Source organism: Neopelma chrysocephalum, unplaced genomic scaffold (assembly GCF_003984885.1).
Source record: "Neopelma chrysocephalum unplaced genomic scaffold, ASM398488v2 Primary Assembly neopelma1_124, whole genome shotgun sequence".
In the NCBI taxonomy this organism is placed as follows: domain Eukaryota; kingdom Metazoa; phylum Chordata; class Aves; order Passeriformes; family Pipridae; genus Neopelma; species Neopelma chrysocephalum.
The window spans coordinates 3,366,948-3,388,598 of NW_020897786.1; the positions used below are offsets into that span (position 1 = coordinate 3,366,948).

The 21,651-nt window shown below is 44.8% G+C and overlaps 1 protein-coding gene across 1 annotated transcript; it reads left to right on the top strand.

Annotated features, from left to right (window-relative positions):
- The first annotated feature begins 13,955 nt into the window (after positions 1–13,955).
- On the top strand, positions 13,956–21,358 carry WDR61 (WD repeat domain 61). Its single transcript, XM_027697980.1, has 10 exons — positions 13,956–14,041; positions 14,134–14,161; positions 14,467–14,572; positions 15,606–15,778; positions 16,841–16,989; positions 17,355–17,448; positions 18,132–18,225; positions 18,861–18,953; positions 19,591–19,669; positions 21,078–21,358. Exons 1-10 carry the CDS (start codon positions 14,030–14,032, stop codon positions 21,165–21,167), a joined length of 918 nt encoding a protein of 305 aa, XP_027553781.1. The 5' UTR covers positions 13,956–14,029; the 3' UTR covers positions 21,168–21,358.
- Positions 21,359–21,651: the final 293 nt, after the last annotated feature.

A 21,651-nucleotide genomic window follows, 5' to 3' on the forward strand; every position in this document is an offset into this window, starting at 1 on the left:
TAAACTGGAAAAAAGGATCTACACCATGGTGTCCCAATTCTAAATGTGCATCAAAAGTGGACTGTAAATAGTATGTAAGGCCAGGCAGGGCTCATGTAGCACTAATTAAGTGCATGACAGTCCTGACTATAATGTGTAGAAGCCTGTTCCCTGCTGCTCGTGGCAGCCCAGCAGCAGCACACCAGCACTCTGCTTTCAGAACACATTAAAACCTTGCATCTCCTGGCCTTGGGCACTGACAGCAGCAGGAAAGAGAAGGTCATTTACTCATGATACCAGTGCTTGTTTGGAGTGGTTGTGCTCCATTGACTCTTTGTGATCTCCAGACACCCCGGAATGGTGAAGTGGATGAGAACATTAGGGCAGCGCCGTGTGCATGTGTGGAAGATGATGGGAGTGTTAGAAACAGTCACTTTACAAAGCCATCAGGCGGCCAAGCCAACGCACTGGAACAGTTTTTAAGTTCTTGGCATCTCCCCCAGGCTAATTGCTTCACTTGTGGGACAAAAAGAAATAATTGATATTTGGAATTTTATCAGAAGAATATGAAGAAAAATCACATCCCTTAGCCTGCAACTTAAAAGAATGGTACTGTAGGGATCTAATGTTTTATTACTATCTATCTGAATATTATGTTTAATTTAAAGGTGCCACAAACTAAGAAATGCAATCATATGTGTCTGTGATTTTCCTGCAAATTCCTGTAAGTGTAAAGAATTGGAGACAAAACATTATTCTGATGGTATTTTCAACTCATTTACTCTCCGAAATGTTGGCTCAGTAAATTCTGGTGTTTTCTTCAGACCCTGTCTGGAGCCAGCTCTGCTCTGTAGGGTTAGTTTGAGTTTGGAGGTGGGAGGGAAAGCTCCTGAACATTAACCAGGAGTGTGCATGGTCACTGTGGTCCCCCATGAACATGCAGGAGCAGGGTCACAGCGTTTAGTTGTTCCACATCCCCTTTTATATCTTTATCAAATAAACACTACAGAGAAAAGCATTTTAAAAAAATAAGAGAAGTGGTAGCAAAGCCCCAGACCTGCAGGAGGACTCCAGGCAGCACCTCCTGCAGTTTTAAACTCCTTGCTTTAAGTTGGTTGGGTTTTCTGTGTCTCACCAGGGTGCCTGTTTACAGCAATAGGATGAAAGCAAACTCCCACTTTCAGCGAGAGGCCACAGTTGGATTTAGTAAAAAAACCCTGGAAATTAAATTTTAAAACTTCTTGTTATATCCCCATCCTCACATGAAAGCTCAGTGACAGAACAAGCCTCTGGGTCAGGCAAGAATAGAAAATAAAGAAGATGCTACTGCAGTTCACGTTTCTGGAGGAACCCCTGTGGCACAAACCTCTGTGGGAGGAATGTGGCAGAAACACAGCCCTTCCCTGCAGATGCTGCTGCTTTAGGAAATCAGTATTTCTCTACCACTTGGATCAATTCTGGGAAGATTAACCCGGGCCAGAAGGGATGTCACTGTACTGATATCTAAGAAGTTCATCTGACAGAAAACCAAATAATGTCTTTCACATACACACGCTTTTGTCTACAGCACCTCCTCACCACTTCTCCCTAACACACAGCCCAGTGCAAGCCAGAATAATGAAACTTTATCTATGGGACTGATTTATCTCCCTCACTGGAGATATTCAAAAACCATCTGGATGCAATGCTGTGCAATATTCTCTGGGATGACCCTGCTTGAGCGGGGAGGCTGGACCAGATGACCCACTGTGGTCTCTTCCAACCCCACCTATCCTGTGATCCAGTGCTTTCCCTGTTCCACAAGCATTTAGGAAGAGGCACTGGTTTATCTGGAACATTATGAAGATTCAGGTATTTGCTATTGCTTTCCTTAACTGCATGTCACATTCACATTCAAAGAATATTTCCCAGAAAGCTTAGAAAGGTGCTCTTACATGAATTCACTCGTAACACAACTGGCAATGGGGGAACATACTCCAAAGGAGAAGATAAGGAAAAGCAGCTAATTACTTATTTATGCCATTTTTGGTGTTTAAGATGTATTTTTACATCAGAGTCTACATAAACCATTGTTTTCCAACATTTTAAACCCAAACTTTAGTAATGTCCAACTACTCCACAGTAGTTAGTGCTAACTTTCTGATAAAGCATAATACACACAGGAACAGACCTTGGCCCACTGCACAAATAAACAAACCAAACAGAGATGTGCTATTCTTCATCATGGCAACGAATTCCAGCTGCTGTTCTAGGAAAGTCTAAATCTTGGACTTGAAAGGAGCAGCTTTGTTCAGTAAAACTGTTAAATCCAATCATCTCTCCACGACTGCAGGATTCTCTGTGGCCACAAGAGCTATTTCCAGCTGATATCATGATAGTTAATTAAGTCTCCATTAATGCTCATTTTAGAGCAGTTTCATCATTACCAAGAATGACTACTATTAACTGCAAAGAGCGTAGCCCTGGGCACAGAAAGATCAAAGAGTAATAAATCAGCTTATTGGCTCAACGAGGCACTTTTAAATCTATCCATAACTGTCTCTGAAAGCTCTCTAACCTAGCTAATGGTGCAGTATTGTAGTTGTGATTGTACAGGAGTTGATTTAATTATGCTAATTATTTGCAGTTTTCTTACCCCAGTTATTTCCAAACATGAGCTGATGGATGCTCAGTGGGGACATTCATGCACAGGCATCTCTTTAGTGCATTTGTAACGCTGCTGACACGGGGATACATCTGTTCTTGGTACTCTGCTGTTCCAAAGGATGCTGAGTTTGACATCCATCCAATTATTTCATCTGGAGATTATTTATTTAATAATAATAATGATAATAAGTCAGAGCAGATTTTCCTGGCCTTACTCAGATGGGTTGTATGCAATCTCCCAAGGATGCCCAGTGAAACCAAAGAGGCTGCTCAGGACAAATGTGAAAAGAGAAGCAGACTCCACTTGTAACAGCCCATTGTTACAAGATTATTGCAGAACCTTTTGTACTGAGTGCCAGACGATAAAAGGGCCACAGTTTGTAGCTAGGAATGGTCTTGAGAGTGAAGACAAGTAGCTTGTGCTTGGCAAGATGAAGTTACAAAAGCAAGTGAGTCTGTGCACGAGTCAGAATTGTTAGAGCAAAATCATTGTGGGTAGAGCAATCCAAACAATCAAGGCAAAGAAAAGAATATTATAGCAGCAGAGACTTGAGTCCCAGGGTTAAAGTTGAGCCCTGTGGCTGTAACTATCAGAGATATTAGGGGGAAAGACTCTACAGGCTTTAGAGATGGGCAGATAATAACACAGGAAAGAGGCAAGTGGAATGTGATGGCTGAGAAATGCATCTAATGGTTATGTTTTCCTCAGTGACTGGGAAAGACAAAGGGTAGAGGGAAGATAATGAGCTCTTTTTGGCTAGGTTGGACTCCAGCTGGTTGGGAGTACAGTGATTCCAACTGAAATTGGGGGGGAAATGACATTACTCAGAGATACATAAGAGAAGAGATTTACTTCAACAAATATGACTTAATAATTACAAGCTGGTACTAAGTTTACACTCGTTTTACCAGCTCACTTCTACCTGCAAGTACAACTGAACAACTCCAGCTACACACAAGACAGCATTTCCTCTGAAATTGTGGGGAGTCAGAAACATCAAGGGGACATTCACCTTTGCACAGAGCTGGAGGTCTCCAGCAGAAACCTGCAATCACCCACTGGAGTGGGGTCCTTGGATTCATTCTGAATCCTCGAGTTTGTTCTTCCTTCTCTAGTTCAGGTCTCTCCTTAAAGTCCTCTTTTCTGCAATGCTTCTTGTCTTGTGGTGCAGATTCTACTTAAACTCCCCATGGATCCTTTATCACGCACAGGCCTCACAAAGGGATGCCAGTTCTGCATTCCTGGACCTCTCATATCAGTGCTTTTAATTATAATAATTTGGGAAGAAAATATGCACCTAAACCACAAGTATTATGCCTACAGCAATAATTTTTCTGAGCATGTGCATTTGCAGTGGAATGCACTGCAATGATGGGATGGTCTGATCAGAATTCAGTTTATGGTGTAGGTTTCAGAACATAGGTCAGGGATTTTGGTTTCAGCAGAGGTGAAAAGAAAACACAGCCACTCCAAAAAAAGCCCCCAAAAGATTGTGGCTGCTCTTGAGAGGAGTTTGGCATGATGTAAAAAAAATTTGTTGTCTTGCTGGGACTGCATCAGGGCAGGACCAACTAGCAAACCCTGGGATTTCTCTTCTTCTTTTTGAGGTAGTGAGCTAAAAGAGGAGGAGGGGATGAGGGAAGCTCTGCAGAGGGGTGCTCATGGTCCCCAGCCACTGTTTTGCAGCAGCACCAGTTCATGGACACTGGGCTGCAGCAGCAGTACCACGGGTAGCAGAGAGCACACCCTCTGCCTTTCCCTCCAGCCCTCCTCTCCACCACTCAGTGCTGCAGTTCATCCTCCCTGGAGCCCAGGGTGTGCCCACCCTGCCCAGTTTGTCTCCTCTGGCCTCAGCAAAGAGGTTGATGTGACTCACACCAGCTCGACTTCCCCCCAGAGCAGCAGGTAAGGCCAGAGGCAGTTTCCCGCTTTCTGGGGCTGTTTCCTTCCTCCTGCACAGTGAGAACCGGTCTGAGAACATCCAGCTCAGCCGAGAGGATGCTCATTTCCACACTAATCTGGGGTGTATCTCACATTTCCCAGCCCATCTTCCCCTTTGCCTCCCACATCTGTTTTACCCATCAAAACGTGGTCCATTAGGTTTTCAGCAGTTTGCTGAAAAGTCGGTCAATGAAGTGCCTGGAAGGACCTGAGACGGCGTTTTCCAAGAGATTAAATTCCTTCGAGGGCAGAGCCTTCCTTTGCTGCCTCACACCTCCCTCTTGAAAACATTGGAACAGTTGGGGAACTGTCACACTGGATCTTGTTACCATGCCCTAATGCAAGGAGACTGGAAAGTGACCCAATTCATACAAAAAGAAAAAAAACCCCACAACAAAATTAAAAAAAACCCATGAAACAAACCAAAAAATCCAACCCAAATCCCCAAAACCCAATACACAAGCCCCCTCAAACCAACAAACAAAAAACCACAAAAAGACCCCACAACAAAACAAAAAAACACAACAAAAATCCCCAGACCAGCAGTAGCAAAAAGAATTTGAGCAGACATCAGTGCAGAGACAGCAAAGCAAAGGGGACTGTGTTTCCTCAGCAAGCTGATATTTTCTTTAAGGAGCTGGACATTGTTAAATCCTCAGAGGCAAGCTCACTCTGTTAACAGCTGAGTTTTGTCCACTTGCATTTGGAGGAAATCTAGCCCTCAAATTCAAGATGTTCATTACTGAGGCAATCAAAAACCCTTCTGCTTTTATTCAGTCTTTCTAAGCTAAAAGTGTCCACTGAGACCAGGACTTACAGGCTGCTTCTCTTTAAATCAGCACCTTATCAGCAGTTGCTATAACACATTTCTATTACCACATGTAATAAACCCAGGAACTTCCCAGCCCTGGGAAAAAGGCTGTTCTTGCTGGGATTTGCACACATGCAACACAACTGACATCGTGCTGAGGATAAACAGCCAGCCAGGTTTGTGCTCTTCCCTGTCCAGGGTCAGGAGGAGATGACCAGATTCTGGCTATGCAGGACTTAAGGCTCCAAAGTATATCAGATTCCAGCTCACATTACTAAGTGTCCTTTAGCTTTTGTGCATTCCTCTCCCAGCAGAGGCCTTCTCCTGGGCCTTGCTCGGTTCCTCAGAAGTCAAAACCTGGCACAGGAAGCAGTCCATGGAAACAGGAGACGACTGGTCCTTCAGACTTACACTGGAAATCTGTCATTTGTTTTTTTCTTCACATTGTAAATTATTCCAATTCTAAACACGTGCTGGAAAAGCTGCTTTTCAAAATCTAAAACTGCTGCAGAGGATCATGTGCCAATATTTAGACCACCGGCTGTGAAGCTGAATTTCCCATTTTCTCTTCTGATGTTTGATAGAGCACCTTTTATGTTGAAAAGTGACTCTTCTCACAGAGGCCCCCATAGCCCACCCACATTTTATCAAAGTGTATGAAGACTCTTCTAGGAGCATCCTCAACTCAGGAGCTGACCAATCTGACCTAGGCAAAACATCAGCTTAAAATATCTCCTTAAAATGATTCAATTTTAGGATTTGAGCAATAATCTTCACTGAGGAGATGGGAGGGGGCTTTTATTACCTTCATCTCTTGTTATTAAGGCTCAGAACCAGCAAACGACTTACACATCATGCTTGCAAATATTTGTACTTCAATGCTAAAACACTTAGTGCCTGCTTGATCCCGTGCTGGATCAGGACCTGAGCACACTTGTGTGTGCTCAGTTCAGCAGAGCAGAAGGGCCAGACAAACCCCTCCACCTTCTGAGCACTCTCATAAAATCCCCACTTATAGTGGCAGCCCAGACAGGGCCACTGCTGCCCTTCCTCTCATTCCATACTGAGCTACTGGGCCAAAACTCGTTCTCTGCTTTCTAAGGCCGTGTTTATGTGTTGTCTGTTTGCACCAGACTGGTGAATGCTGTGCTGGCCAACACTCAGGTATTTTAACTACCACCTTGCCCGGTGTTAAAGTCCCTATGGCACAGATTTTTCCGTTAAACTGCCAGCAGGGACTTGTCCCAGTCCCATCCACTACTGCTGTGACACACTGCATGTCACAGGAACATCAGTGATGGCACTCACACTCGAAATATTCCAGTTAATTCTGTAGTGACAGCAGCACTCCAAACAATAACCTGCTGAATCTCTGTCAGTAACAACATGTGAACTAAGGCTAGTAAATGAGAGCTACTGACTGCACTTCATGGGATTTGATGGTGCCTAAAAATCACTGTCTTCCTTCCTGACCTGGGAAGTTTTGGGGTCAGTGGGTAATTGTTTTCATGCAGGATCAGCTCTGGCCTAGGTGTCATTCCAGAGACGTTGTGCACGACTTCCTCCATTAGGCAGCATCACGAACTAAGTGGGTCACAGATGCAAACAGGGCTCAGTACAGCTGCAGAAACTAGTTTTTCTCTTTCAGCTGAAGCAGAAGGCACTGGTTCCTGTGCAGTGCAAAAGCCACTTCACTAACACTGGTCCAACATCATGCAATGAACATATTTGGGGCTCTTCGCCCTCAGTACCTCTAACTCTACCCTCGAGGGCCAAGACACCACAGGGAAACTTGCACTCTCAGTATTTTCAATGTATCAATCTCTAAAAGAAAACCTTTCCTCAGGAGTTTTCCACTGCGATTTTGGGAACTTGGAAGTTCAATTTGGAAGGGACACTTGCATTGAGATGGTATTTCCAAGCCAAAATTGAAGAATGTCTTGTCAAAAAGCACAGGGTTCCAGATGTCACCTCATAAATTATCTCAAATGTTAAAAGTGTCAAAGGAAAGGTTTTCTTGTTGGAGAAAACAGACAGAACTGAAGATTTCCTGGTATCACAGCATGGATGACAATTACCTTACATACAAAATCCATTATTTCCTCATGCCATGCTCCTGCTCGTGTCAGTAACACATCACTAAACATAGGTGGACCAAAGCAGTCAAACAATCACTTCATTACAAACCTGGAATTTTTTTTCCATTATATGAAACACCCATCACTGGTACGATGTCAAATGTGAATGAAGTACTTCTGATGGGAACTCACAAAAGAGTCCAGCACTTTATACGAGGTATTTATGGAACCGATTCAGTAGAGACTGGAACACGTGTTCAGGACTAGTAAAATCTCTGGGACATGAACACATGCTCTTGCTGTGCAGAAATAGTATGTTGAATCACCACTGTAAAATGGGTTTTCACAGCCAGCAACCGACACAACGATTTAACAAACTTACAGGGTTTGATTCAAGCATCAGAGGTAGCTGAATGTAATGTTTTGTGGTGTGCCATGCTCAGCCCTCCTCCCCCTGACTTCCAGGGCAGCCAGAGCATGCAGAGCACTGGCATTTATCCCCCAGCACAGCTCCTCTGTGTCAGGTTAATACCTTCAGTTCACAGGGGTTTGGGAGCCAGACAGGCCCAACTGCAGAAGAATAAGCCTCTCTCAGAAGGACCCAAGCACACGAAAGAGGTTGCCCAGCAAAGTCATCAAAGCAAACAGCATGAATGAGACAGTGTTGATGAAGACAGAAGTGGCATTGAGGGCTGCAATAACAAAGAGGGGCAGTGACATGAAGATAAGTGGCAAAGTAATTGGCTGGTTGAGCCAAGTGTATCCATATATTCTGCCTGCCAGCAACCCATGCAAACGGACACCAGGCAGGGAAGAGCTAAGTGCCTATTTATGTAAATATATTCTAGATGGTGACACAAAAATACACAGGAGCGAACACTTACTAAACACAACTAGAGGTTTCTCAGGGTGTCTGAGCTAATTATTATCAACCTTCTTTGCACCCACTGCCCATGAATGAAGGGTTTTCTCTCTGAGTTTTCTTACTAATTATTCTCAAAAGCCAGAGTTGTGTCCTCTACATTGGATCCTGTAAAAGTTTTCCATATAAAAAAGACCCTTGACGTGACAAAGGTGTCACATTGCCAGGCCAGTTTCTGGCTCCCTACTCCAGAAAAAAAACTGGCTAAAAGCCAATTTTAGTAGCTAAGTGGATTGTCAATTTATGAAGAGATTCCCTAAGAAGCATAAAGTTAATAACATTTTTCAGTGGAGCAAATCACACATCCAGAGCCTGGATCCATGATGCCTTCACTGCATCATTAGTGAACCGTAAGCAGCTTGGTCAGGCAGAGAATGTCCCACAGCAGGTGGAGGAAAACCCTTCCCTGCTCTCTGTCTCCCAGTGCAGCAACCTCTTAAGCCTTTGTCTGTATGGATCAGAAAAAATGTTGGTACATAAGGTTAGATCAGGTCCTCACTACCTGCCATGTGTATCTGAAACCACAGTGGTGAGGGGCATACATTAATTTTGGTGAAACATGTGAAATTCATCATCCTGCAGAGCAAAGTTTTACTGCTAGATTTGATGTATGGGTTGAAACTTTGTGCTTTGCATAAGCCAGTCCCAACTACATGCATGATGTTTTAAAAGGGCCTTATTTCAATCCTGAAAAATGAGCACCAGATGTTTCTTTTATCGTGGTGGCCTTCAGTGGAGGCAGGCAGTCAACATCTCAGGCTCAGGGCAAGGCCTCAGAAACTCTCTCTGACCCACCTCTTGCCCCATAAAAAAAAAAAGGAAAGCTGTGAAAGAACAAAGTAAAGAATAAAATACGATAATTCTGATGAAATAAAACAAATAAATGAAGGAAGAACTGAAGTCTTCTCCCAGGGATAAAGAGAAGATAGGCTGAAAAATAACATTTGGGTTCAGTTACCATCAAGCACAGAGCAATTGATAGAAAATCATGAAGAACAATGACTTTGCTTTTTGTTTGTTATTTGATTATTCCTTTCAAAACAACTGTGCTCTGAAAGGTTCCCTTTGAACTATCCATGCCATAAGCAGGAGATTAAGAGGTCTGTAATCACACCTCACCATTCTGGCTTCTCTGCAGGTGACAGTGGGGATGAGGTTGCTTCCATGGAGGGGAGAGTCTAGCTGTTAGGATTTATTTAATTAACTGTTTTATTTTCTTCTTTTCTTCCTAGAAGCAGCTGTTAATTCACACCAATCTCTCCATTCCGAAGGAACCTCATCCATTCTGAAGGAAAGTGCTCTCCAGGCCAAGCTTTCCCCTGACCAGAACCCCATCAGGGCACCTCTGGCCAGGGGAAGATTTATTCCTGCAAGTGCTAAGTTTTATTTTCATTCCTGTTAGGTTGATTCTCTGGCAGTTCTGATTTTCCTTTCCATTTTTGTCTGTCCCAAGTACTTTTCCCTGCTTGCTGAATGAATACATTGAAATCCTTGCTTTCTTGCTGTGAAACAATTTAGTATTTAGGTGTAAACTTAAAGCAGTGTCAGTGTGTAGGTACACCCTGAGTTAGAGCACATACCAAGAGGGTTCCATTCCTCGATCTACCACTGACTAAATTCATCACCTTGCTTCAGATTTCACCCTTCTGTGAAACGGGATAATGATCCTTCCTTGACTCATAGGGCAAGAATGTCATTAATATTTGGACTTGGTTTCAGATTCTCAAAGAAGAGCTTTTCCATTAAATCATTTCCCTGTTTTGGCCAGCCCTGGGACTAAAGATGTGCCTGTAGTTCCAACTCCAGCAGTGCCAAGTCTGGTGGGTGTGGTGCCACCACCTGAAACATGGGGTGCCTTTACAGTGGATGTTGTTGGAAATAAGACAAGAGGGTTTTTTTAAAGCAAAACTTTGATTTGAACCTCTGTGAATTTCAGGAAGGTTTATATTCAACTCCAGCTCCTAATTCAGCTGCTTGGGACCATCAAAGACAAACTTATGAGTGAAAAAGCACATGAAGTTGCAAGAAAAGGGAAGAAAGCAGACAGCAGCTGAAAAAAAAAGATATAACAAAATAAGTGAGCAGAGGAAAAGCAACAAAAGCTGAAAGTTCATCAAATCTGCATGCAAGGAACTGGACACGTTTCAAAAGTGGAACTGAAGACTGTTTAAGGATCTGATTTACTGTGGCTCTTGCTTTTGCCTCAACTGTCCCAGTGCTAATGCCCTGCAGTGCTGACACAGGCTGCACAAAACATGTGGATGTGCTGTGAGTGCCTTGATGGGGGGCACAGAGATCTGAAATGAAAGAGCAAACAGTGCAAATGCCATTCCAATTCCCTGGCAGGAACACAGCCCCTTAATGATCTCCTAGAGGCACATCAGGTAACAGAAGGATTCTTAGCTCCTGCCACAACTGTTCAGAGTCCCCAGACACAGGATGTGGAGTGATTAATGTGTCATTGTGAATGCCAACCCCTTGCTCCTGGAGAGGGGATGGAGACGCTCTTGCTGCTGCTGCCCCACAATGGGCAGATGAAATACATATATATATATATATATATATCTCTATCTACACACAGATGAAATACACATATATATATATGTATGTATCTCTGCATGCAGAGTCTGTGCTCTGCAAGAAGTCACCCTTTGTTTCTGCAGTGCCTGCAGGTTTCTGTGACTGATCCTACACTGAACCCTAAGGTGGAAAATCAAACCCAAAATTGATGGATTGTTCCTGAAAGGGGCCTGGAATTCAATCCAGCCCTCAGCAGGTACAGTGTTACACAGTTCCCTTTCTAAACTGCCATGGCCTGACTCTGATACCCACAAAAATACATATTTGTGTATTACCACTTTGGCACACCCCACACATAACTTAAATACCATTCCCATTTCCCTCAAACCCGCCTGCAAATGAATTATTTAGTGTGGAGCAGGGAGAGAAGTTGACATGTCTGACATTTGAATGCTGCAGTGTTCCTATACCTGCAGAGCTGGAGCTCCCAGGTAATTATCCAGCCTTGCTGCTGTGTGGAGACTCATGTGTCTTCAAGACCTTAATAAATCAAGGCTTACTTGGCACTGGTGTGGTGTGTGAGGCTGGGCAGGTGTTGAGCTGTGAATGCTGCTCTGCACTGGGATTGCAATAGCAGGACACAGTGGCTCTCAGCCTGCTGGGTTTGAAGCTCAGTGTTCTGCTCTCAGTGTGTTCTCTGCCACTGAGCTTCAGGCTGGGAAGTGCCTTTTGCCATGTTTATGTGGCACCCAAAGTCTCAGCCTAATTCACTTCTCTGTGTGGGCACAACATGAGGGGATCATAATGGCTTTTAATATGTCATGTTTTTCCCCTGAACACGGTTTAAAAGCTGTCATTTAAACACCTAGGCACTGCTAAAGCATTATTGTGGTTAGGGCTGAAATACCCACACAGACACAGCACGTGCTGGTGCTCCAGAGCAAGGACAGACATACAGAAACATGCTCTCAGTTACTATTCCAAGGAGACAGTTTATCTGTAAATCAAACATGTGGCACACTTTGCTTCAGATTATCCTCTTGATGCACCAAAGCAGCATCTAATCAGCTTTCACTCTAACAAATACAGATTTGTGTCATAAGTGATGCAGGAAATAACACACAGTCTCACTCTGCACTCACAGGAGAACAATAACAACCTTTTCCCAGGAGGGTCTGAGGTGTTCTGTGTACAAAGTAAATACCAGCGTGGAGAAAGGAGAACTTTGCATGATGTGAAAACTCTGGAGGGATTAGAAACACTTCGTCAGTCAAAGATTATGTTACAGTCCTGCAGTACTCTATACAGAACTGCAGAACCAAATCCTGATTGTTTGAACATAAGGTGAAAGAGTTACATTTTAAGTGCACATTTTAATAGAAGAATTCTTAGAAGGATCCTGGTAAGAAACAGAAATAGAATAATTTCTTTTACTTTGGGAAAATGTTTACCATTGCGTCATTACTAACGAGAAAATGAGGCTTTCTGAAATTCAATACATTGTAGTATGCCTTAAAGTCTTCTGAAAGCTCAGCCTAATCAGACAACTAAGCATTCTGTAATTATATGTAAAAGTCTGTAATTATGTGTAAGAGTTTTACCCAGATTTTCATTCTTGACTGCAGAGCTGTGTTAAGATACATTCAGAATTCCTGTTTTAGTTGTTACTCTGCTTACTCAGGCAAGTTCCATTGATCTCAAAGAGCTTTGTGTACACATAAAAACAGATTAAAAGCTGTGAAAGACCAGCTTTTTGTCTTTAATTTTAAGCCTCGGGGAATCTGATTTATTCTCCTGAACTTTAAGGCAGACATTTTTTCCACTTCTAACTCAAGGAGAGGCAGCAACTTGAAAAATCTCAGCTTCCAAAAAAGTCATACCTTTTTTTTTGTAGTCTGAAGTAGATGATTAGTTGGGAAACTTCCTCTCTGGAGCAGCAGGAGTGGTTGAGGGAGCTGGGGGGGCTCAGCTGGAGAAAAGGAGGCTCAGGGGGGACCTTCTCCCTCTTTGTAACTCCCTGACGGGAGGGGGGAGCCGGGGAGTCGGGCTCTGATCCCAGGGAACAAGGGACAGGAGGAGAGGAAACGGCCTCAGGCTGTGCCAGGGGAAGGTCAGGTTGGACATCAGGAGCAATTTCTTGCTGGAAAGGGTGGTCAGGCCTTGGCGGGGGCTGCCCAGGGAGGTGGTGGAGTCCCCACGCCTGGAGGTGTCCAAGGAACGACAGGACGTGGCACCCAGCGCTCTGCTTTAGTTGGCAAGGTGGTGAGCAGTCAAAGGCTGGACTTGATGGAAGGCTTTTCCAGCCTCAGTGGTGCTGTGACTCTGGGAAGTTAAACCCTGTGTGCTGCGATCAGAGCCACGGGCAGCGCTGCACCGCGGGATCGCGGGGGTGTCACAGAGTGCCCGGGGCGCGGGGTCGGTCGGCGCCTGCTCTGCCTGCCCCGGGCCTGCTCCAGCCTCAGGCGACGCGCTCATTGAGCTCCTCACATGGAGGGCAGCCCTCATCCCCCTGTGCCTCCAGCACGACGGTGGTACCACAGCCCAGAGACGCTCAGGGCTCCTGGACAGCCCCGGCCCCGCGCCCGGGTGGTCACTGGGACAGCGGGAGGGGCCGGGGGGCTGCCATGGCACTGCAGCTGTGAACTGGGGGACACAACTCAGGGACCTGGGATCGGGGGATCAGCCCCGCTGTCCCTGAGGGCTCTGAGGGATCGGGGGGCTCAGCTTCGCTGTCCCTGAGGGACCGGGATCGGGGGACTCGGCCCCGCTGTCCGTGAGGGATCGGGATCGGAGGGATCAGCTCCGCTGTCCCTGAGGGATCGGGGGGATCAGCCCCGCTGTCTATGAGGACTCTGACGGACCGAGGGGCTCAGCCCCGTTGCCCCTGAGGGACCCGAGATAGGGGGGCTCAGCCCCGCTGTCCCTGAGGGCTCTGAGGGACATGAGGGCGGTCCCGCCGGGCTGTGGCCGCGAGGGGCGGGGGAGCCTCCCGGCCACAAGGCGGCGCTAGAGAGCGGCGCGGCGCTTGGAAGAGGCGCTCTCGGTGGTAGTGACGTCATCGCGGCGCGACGGCGACAGGCGCTGTGCGCGGCTGTTCCCAGGCCGCTCCCGCCGGGATCGCTCCCACAGAAATGACCACGCAGGTAAATAAACACACCGCCTCAGCCCCGCCGACCGCTGGCTTGGCTGTTTGTAGGCTGCTCATGTGTAATATTAGTTATTCTTTTCTTTCTAGTACGGTATTCTCTTCAAGCAAGAGCAAGGTGAGCGAACGCTGGCGGGTTGGGCACTGTTGGTGTTCTGGGGCGATTAAAGTTGGTAATGGCAGGTGTCGGTAGGTGTAGGTGTGAGGAGAGCTGGTCATGGTTGTATAACGGATAGATGTGAGTTGCCGTGCTGTTTGTTCAGCGGTGCCTTGGGTCACACAACAACGGAAAGGGGGCTGTGGGAGAGGAGGGCTCCTGCCAGCACTGCACTCAGCCATTGCAGCGCTCACCAGTGCCGCTTGTTGTCTCCTGTCAGCAGAAACCACTCAATCTTTCATTTCTGTGCTTGTCTCCCCTCTCAGCCCACGATGATGCCATTTGGTCGGTGGCCTGGGGGAAAAATAAAAATGATGGTTCTGAAACGGTGATCTCTGGTTCTCTGGATGACCTGGTGAAGGTCTGGAAATGGTGAGTGCTCCATGTTTTAACCAGTTTTAGGCTTGGAAGTAGTCAGTGTGGAGATGGAGCAGTTTTGGACTTCCACAGTGCACAGGGATTGAGAAGTTATACCAGGGAAGGGGTGGCCTGGCACACAGAGCTGTTCCCTTGGGCAGGAGAACTTCACTGGTGGGGGGGTTTCTCTTGGAGAGGGGCATTCTGGTGGGCTCTGATTGCCACAGAATGAGAACCCCTTTGGAAATGCACATCAGACTTTACATGTTGTCTGCCAGACAACACCTGGTTTGTTTCTAAATCAAGGAATGAGAAATGCAGCCTCTGATGAGACAGTTTGGAGATGTGTCCTGTGAAAGGAATAATGGGAAGTGAGTGAAAAAGGAAATGACAGCTTGCTTTTTTATTAAAAGGTAAATAAACCCTGATAACCCTCATGGAGGTGCTTTTGCAAAGAAGTTGTTCTGTCTCTTGGGCCAAGCAGTGTGAAGTGTGAGCTCCACTTCAGTGACATGGGGAGCTTGGGTATGGTTATAACCATGCCCTGCTGTGCTGACAGAGGAGCTTTGGCTCTGTGGGCACCCACAGCCTGCTGTGGGATGGACATTTTTGGGTGGTTCCCAAACTGAGGGTGAAGTGCCTGCTCTGCAGGAATGTGGTCAGTGATTGACTGGGCAGTTCTTTGAGTACAGAGAGTTTGTGCAACACTCTCTTCCCATCCCATAGAATCATAGAATCAGCTGGGTTGGAAGGGACCTCCGAGATCATCAAGTCCAACCCTTGATCCACTACAGCTGTGGTTCCCAGACCATGGCACTGATGCCACATCCAGTCTTATCTTAAAAACCTCCAGGGATGGAGAATCCACCACTTCCCTGGGCAGCCCATTCCAATGTCTGATCACCCTCTCTGGAAAGAAATTCTTCCACGGGTGGACTTGGATCCCCCTTGAGTTGAACTGGAGGGACGTGGGTTGTGTGTTTACTTTGGGGACCATCCAGCACCCCCAGCTGTTCATAACTGGGCTTCCCTTCCCCTCGCCCCCCAGGAACGACGAGAAGCTGGACCTGCAGTGGACGCTGGAGGGGCACCAGCTGGGGGTGGTGTCGGTGGACATCAGCCACACGGGCGCCATCGCCGCCTCCAGCTCCCTGGACGCCCACATCCGCCTCTGGGACCTGGACACGGGCAAGCAGGTCAAATCCATCGACGCCGGGCCTGGTGAGTGCCAGGGCTCAGCTGCTCCTGCTGCCAGGGCTGCCCAGGGCAGGGCTGGCTGTGTCAGGGCACTGCTTGGGATGTTTTAATCTTTATCTGAGCTCAGCACGAAGCGGTGCCAGGCAATCGTACGTTTATTTTTGTGCTTCCTCAGACACGGGTGGAAAGGCTTTTTGCTGCGTGCACCAAAGCAAGAGGGAAACCAGCTTGCACTTACAGGTGCATTGATAAAAATATCCTCGATCAAAGGAATAATTCAAGTGCTTATGCAGATTAATTTACAAAGAAACTTCTGCACTGAATTTGAGCTCCGTGTGTGGTGCTTGTTTATGCAGCACATCCAGCCCTGAGTGAGCAACTCAAAGCATTTATCAATGTTAACAGTGGTAACATCCTCCAGGCTGGAATTCAGGGCCTAAGATCTTATTCCAAGTATTTCATTGGTCCACTGGCACTCACTAATTGTTCTTGAATTAGTCTGGTAGGTAATGAGTAATTCAAGAACAACCTTGCAGTGTTTTAGGTAATTAATATTAAGCTTATAGAAAAACACCTGTGAATTACATTGTGCCAGATAAATACATTGCACTGCTATAAAAAATGCTGGGTTTTTACCTTCAGTTGCAGGAATGTTGCTCTGTGTTATGTTTGTGTATCTGCATTTCTCCTGCACCTTCTGTGCTTTGCTGGATAACCAGTGTTGTTTGCTTTCACTAGTTTTATAATTTTTTAGGGGAAAATTAAGAATTTAGACTTAACTGAGGCAGTCTTAAGTTCTCAATTTATTGTTCCAGGAGGGTCTAATAAGATCAGGGTCTTACTATAAAATGTAATCTTTCATTAAACATAAATAAATGGCTCGAGCTGTGCTCCATTTATTACACAGAAGGGGTAACTTGCATGAGCTTGTACCCTTCTCTTAAGAGAAGGGAGTAGAGTTGTGAGTATTAAGAGCAGTTAGAGGGTTAAATGTCTAAACAGATTCACACAGAGCTGACAGTGTTGAATAAGAACTAGAAACAGGAGCCAGGGATCCAGCTAACTCATTTTTTCTTTTTAACACAGTTGATGCTTGGTCCCTGGCTTTTTCACCTGACTCCCAGTACCTGGCAACAGGAAGTCATGTGGGGAAAGTAAATATTTTTGGTGTTGAAACTGGAAAGAAAGAATATTCCCTGGACACCAGAGGAAAGTTCATCCTTAGCATTGCCTATGTAAGAAGCACAACTGATAATTTCTCATGTGAAATTGCTGTCACAGTGACCTGTTGTAAATAGATATCTTTGTAAATAGATATTTTTGTTTCCATCTGTCAGTTTGTCTCTATGTAACACTAAATGACAGCCATACTTTGGTAGTTCCAAGCACAAATTGTGTGACATTTCCCCCCCTGCATATATGGAAAATACACTTTGATCTTGCTTATATACATATTCTGAATAAGTCATCATAAGGATTTCTGGAGCCCAGGGATCTTGAACAGATCATTATTTGTGAAAAGCTGCCAAAGGAATGTCAGGGGTTACCCAGCACAAATGCACATGGATGCTGAATCACTCTTCTTGTGTTTATATTACAGAGCCCAGATGGAAAATACTTGGCCAGTGGAGCAATAGATGGAATCATCAATATTTTTGACATTGCAACTGGAAAACTCCTGCACACGCTCGAAGGTAATGGTTTGGTATTGGTAATACCCACGTTCTGGCCTCGTTCCTCAACCAAATTAAAGGATACAGTGCAGGTCAGAATGAGCTACAACAACCATGGCATAAATGAGTTGATGTTTTTGCCCATTAGACAGTATTTAGTTACTTAATGTGCTCTAACTTCAACCACTTAAAATGTTAGAGGCAAACTGTAAACTCAGGCTTGCACCATAAAACCCTTTCAGAAGACACAGTCAGTGATGCCTCACTAAATTCTTAAATTGTAGTTCCTTGCATTGCAGAGGGAAACAGGTTTTTCTCATGGTATCAGTCCTGTAGCAATTTATTGCTGTTCTGTAAAATAACCAAACGTTTCATGTGGTAGAAGACGTGCGTTTTTCTAACAGATAAACGGGCTTTTAATGTTCATGTGCTTTCTGCCCAGTTTAGTTCCTCAAAAACCCAACCACTTCAATATGAAATCATCCTAGAAAATAGGACATAATTTCTAATAAAGATCTACAGCTGAAAAAAAATGAGATACTCTCATGTTGCAGATGCCTTCAAAGTTGAGAATGACTGTCCCTTTCCATTTTCTGTTGTGGGGAGAGGCCTGCAGAGCCTGCAGAGGTTGACCAGGGGGTGCTGTGGTGGTGTAGCTGTCCTGAGTAAGAGCATTGTGAGCCCTGTGTCTCTCTGAATTGCAGGTCATGCCATGCCCATTCGTTCCCTGACGTTCTCCCCCGACTCCCAGTTGCTGGTCACGGCCTCAGACGATGGATACATCAAAATCTACGACGTGTAAGTTGGGCTCTGCCAGGTGTGCTCACAGGAGAGCAGCTCTGAGAGAGGCTGAGACTGCAAAATACACATCAGACTCTCTGCTCTCTGTAGTTCCCTTCAGCTTTTGGTGACTTCTTTATATCATAAATCATAACATGCTACATCCTCAGCTAGTTTTTAAAATGCATAGGTAGGTGACAGCCATAACTTGGAAACAAATTACTTTCCTCATATTTGCCCTGTAGGGACCAGGCTGGTTGTTCTGTGTATCTGTCCTGTGAGTTTGTGTCCACCCTCCTTACACATCTGCTCTCTACCCAAGAAATTACATTTATGACCTATTTCTGTGCAAAACCTTTCAAAACCCTGGGGAGGAAAAGGCACTGCTTCAGTGATCTTCACTCCCCTAAACCTTCATTGCTTCGACCTCTTCATGGTGAAACTATTTTGTCCTCCAGTGTATCTTCTTAGTGACTTATTTGTATGTTGTTTGAAAAGCAGAATGTGTGGTGACACCAGTTCAGCTTGGCTGAACAAGTGTCCAGAGGTCACCTTCTCTTGAACCATTCCTGACTGCACCAGCTCGAGTATATTCCTGTAGCTTTTTCCCCTGGAATCCACAAACCAAATGTTCAAATCTGTTCTTTCCACAGGCAACATGCAAACTTGGCTGGCACGTTAAGTGGTCATGGATCCTGGGTCTTAAATGTAGCATTTTGTCCTGATGACACCCATTTTGTTTCCAGGTATTGAGGACTTTTAACTCGTTTATGCTCACTGAAAAAAAAAAATATGATTTTATATCTATAAAGGGAGATGGATCATAAAAAGTAAATGTGTACAAATTGCAGTGGGATCTATAATGGAGTAAAATACAGTAAGAGACTCAGGAGCCAATACCAGTTGTAGTGAATAGTATTTTATAGTGTAAGTCATCCCACTGCAGTGCAGTTCCCTACAAGTGAAGGACACCTGAGAAGGGCAGTTTGATTCTTAATAGCTGAAAAATGGCTGTTGAATTAAAAAGTGCAGCCTAAGGCAGTAGTGCATTAATCTGCCTGAACTGTAATGTTAATTCTTAAAGCAGCTCAGGCAGCTGGGGGACCAAGTGGATGGAACAGAAGTTTCCTTATCCAGAGAACTTGCCTGAAAGAATTTTTGGCCAAAATGGAAGTTTTCATTTTCACATTGCAGATATTGGAACAGTAAATATATTTTAAAGTGACTGGGACCTGGCAGAAGATGCTCTTCTTTGCTACTTCATCCCTGTGTTAGAGGGGTGAAAGAGGGTTCCTTATGTCTACCACGGAGACTTTTAGTGTTTGCATTAAACTTTAATTAATTTATTACTTTAAATATTGATCAGCATTACTTTTCTTTCAGTTCCTCTGATAAAAGTGTAAAAGTTTGGGATGCTGGGACGAGGACCTGTGTTCACACCTTCTTTGACCACCAGGACCAGGTATGACTGGGACTCCCTGGGTCACTGTTCCCAGGAGAACTTGAGTTGTTAAGAGCTGTGCACATTTGTGCTTCCCCCTGGGGCTGCAGGAATGCAGGAACTTAGAAATGTTTGTGATTATATGTCCCTTAATATTGAACTAACACTCCAAGTGTGTAGGTTGATCTCTTCCAAGTAATTAACGTTTTTTAGGCCCAAATAAGGGCAATTCTGAGTGGCCAAGAGTCCTGCCAAGACCACTTTGGCTGTGGTCTTGTTTCTGTCACTTGTACACCATGGGCCTGTGTAAGGGGGGAAATGCTTGTTTAAAAGGGTGGAATTATCTAAGCAGTGCTTGGAAGCAGCCTTGAAACTTGGGACTTCTTCCTCCTCCAAATGTCTGTAACACCGTGGGATTTTTTAAATTTATTGCTCAATTACTAGGTGTTTATTAATAAATAATAATTATTAATATTTATTAATACTAATATTAATAAACATGAGAGGGGAGAAGTTAGGTTTCTACCCATTTACTCTTTGTCCAAATGTTAGGTGATAAAATAGAAAAATGTTATATTTTAATGGATCACTGAGAAAGACTTAACAAAGGGAATTATTCCAGATTTTATTTGAGCTCTTTCTTCCACAGTAGTTTTTTGCTGATGACCTTCTTTTCAGTTACCTACAGCTGTGGGAGTTTTAATATTGAAGTACCCTGTGGAATTTGATTTCCCTGTTGTTTTAGCTGGTGTCTGTAATCTCAGGAAGTTTAGGACAGGCAGAGTTGTTGGGAAGGCTGGGTTTTGGTATTAATGCAAGAGAGTGCACAGAATTGCCCCAAACACACTGTTGTCAATACCCCCTCTGTGCAATCCCATGTGGATGTGCTGGGTCCCCTTCACCCTCCTCATGTCACTCTGCTGGACAGGGGTGTCCCTTCAGAGTTTGTTTGGAATCAGAGGACTGACCTGAATTCTGCTAAGTTTTGCACTGCTAAGGAAATGTCTCTCTCAAATAGCCCAAGGATAAACCAGATCATTCTTCAGCCCCTGAGGATGGGTCAGCCTGCATGAAGAACACTTCCTCTCTTGCTTTCCTGCACTGTAAAATACTATTTTCAGGAAGGGCCACAGCGTGGGCAAGAGTGAAAATGCTGGGGTTGATTTAGGCAACTTTCCAGCCTTTTTCAAGTATATCTTTAGATTGTGTGATCCATTGTCACGGGCTGTAGGAGCTTGTCATGCTCCTAGATGGCAGTGTCCCTCTGTGCTCCATCAGCCTCACCTGCTGGGAAAGCAGAAACCAGAATTGCACTGGCTCCTTTAAGGAATTTTAAATAATCTTCCCTCTTCTGCTTGTTGTAATAAATAAAACTGCCACAAAGACATTCTTTGGCATCTGTTGATAACCTTGTGTATCTTATTTGCAGGTTTGGGGAGTGAAATACAATGGAAGTGGGTCCAAAATTGTATCTGTTGGAGATGACCAAGAAATCCATATTTATGACTGTCCAGTTTAGATGTCTCGACTCAGGCCCTCTGGTGAACTCCTGGGGCACTTTCAAGGACTGCTCCTGTCCTATGTAATTTTTTAGTATGATAAAACCATTTCATACTGACCTGCAAACCCAGATATGTTTATATCCAATTTTGATTTTGTTTAGCATGAGAGAAAAGCCTTACTTTTTTAAAATAAAAGCTACAGATGCAAGTCCTTGTGTCTAATCCTTGCAAAAATGTATTTTTGGAAATACGTAGTCATGGGTGAAGTAACTGCTCAGTTAATCTCTCCTGCCTTTCTACATAAATAGACTAGAGCTGGAGAGCATTGGCCAAGTCTTATTTTAGCAGAATAAAGGGGCTGAGGCTGGGGTGGAGGAGTGGGGAATGACAGCCTGGGCTCATCCTGATGCTGTCCCAGGGACTCAGCAATTGTGGGGTCCACTGAGCTCATTCACCGTGGTTTAACTGCCCTAAAAGGTGCCAGTTGTTTCCAACCCTCAC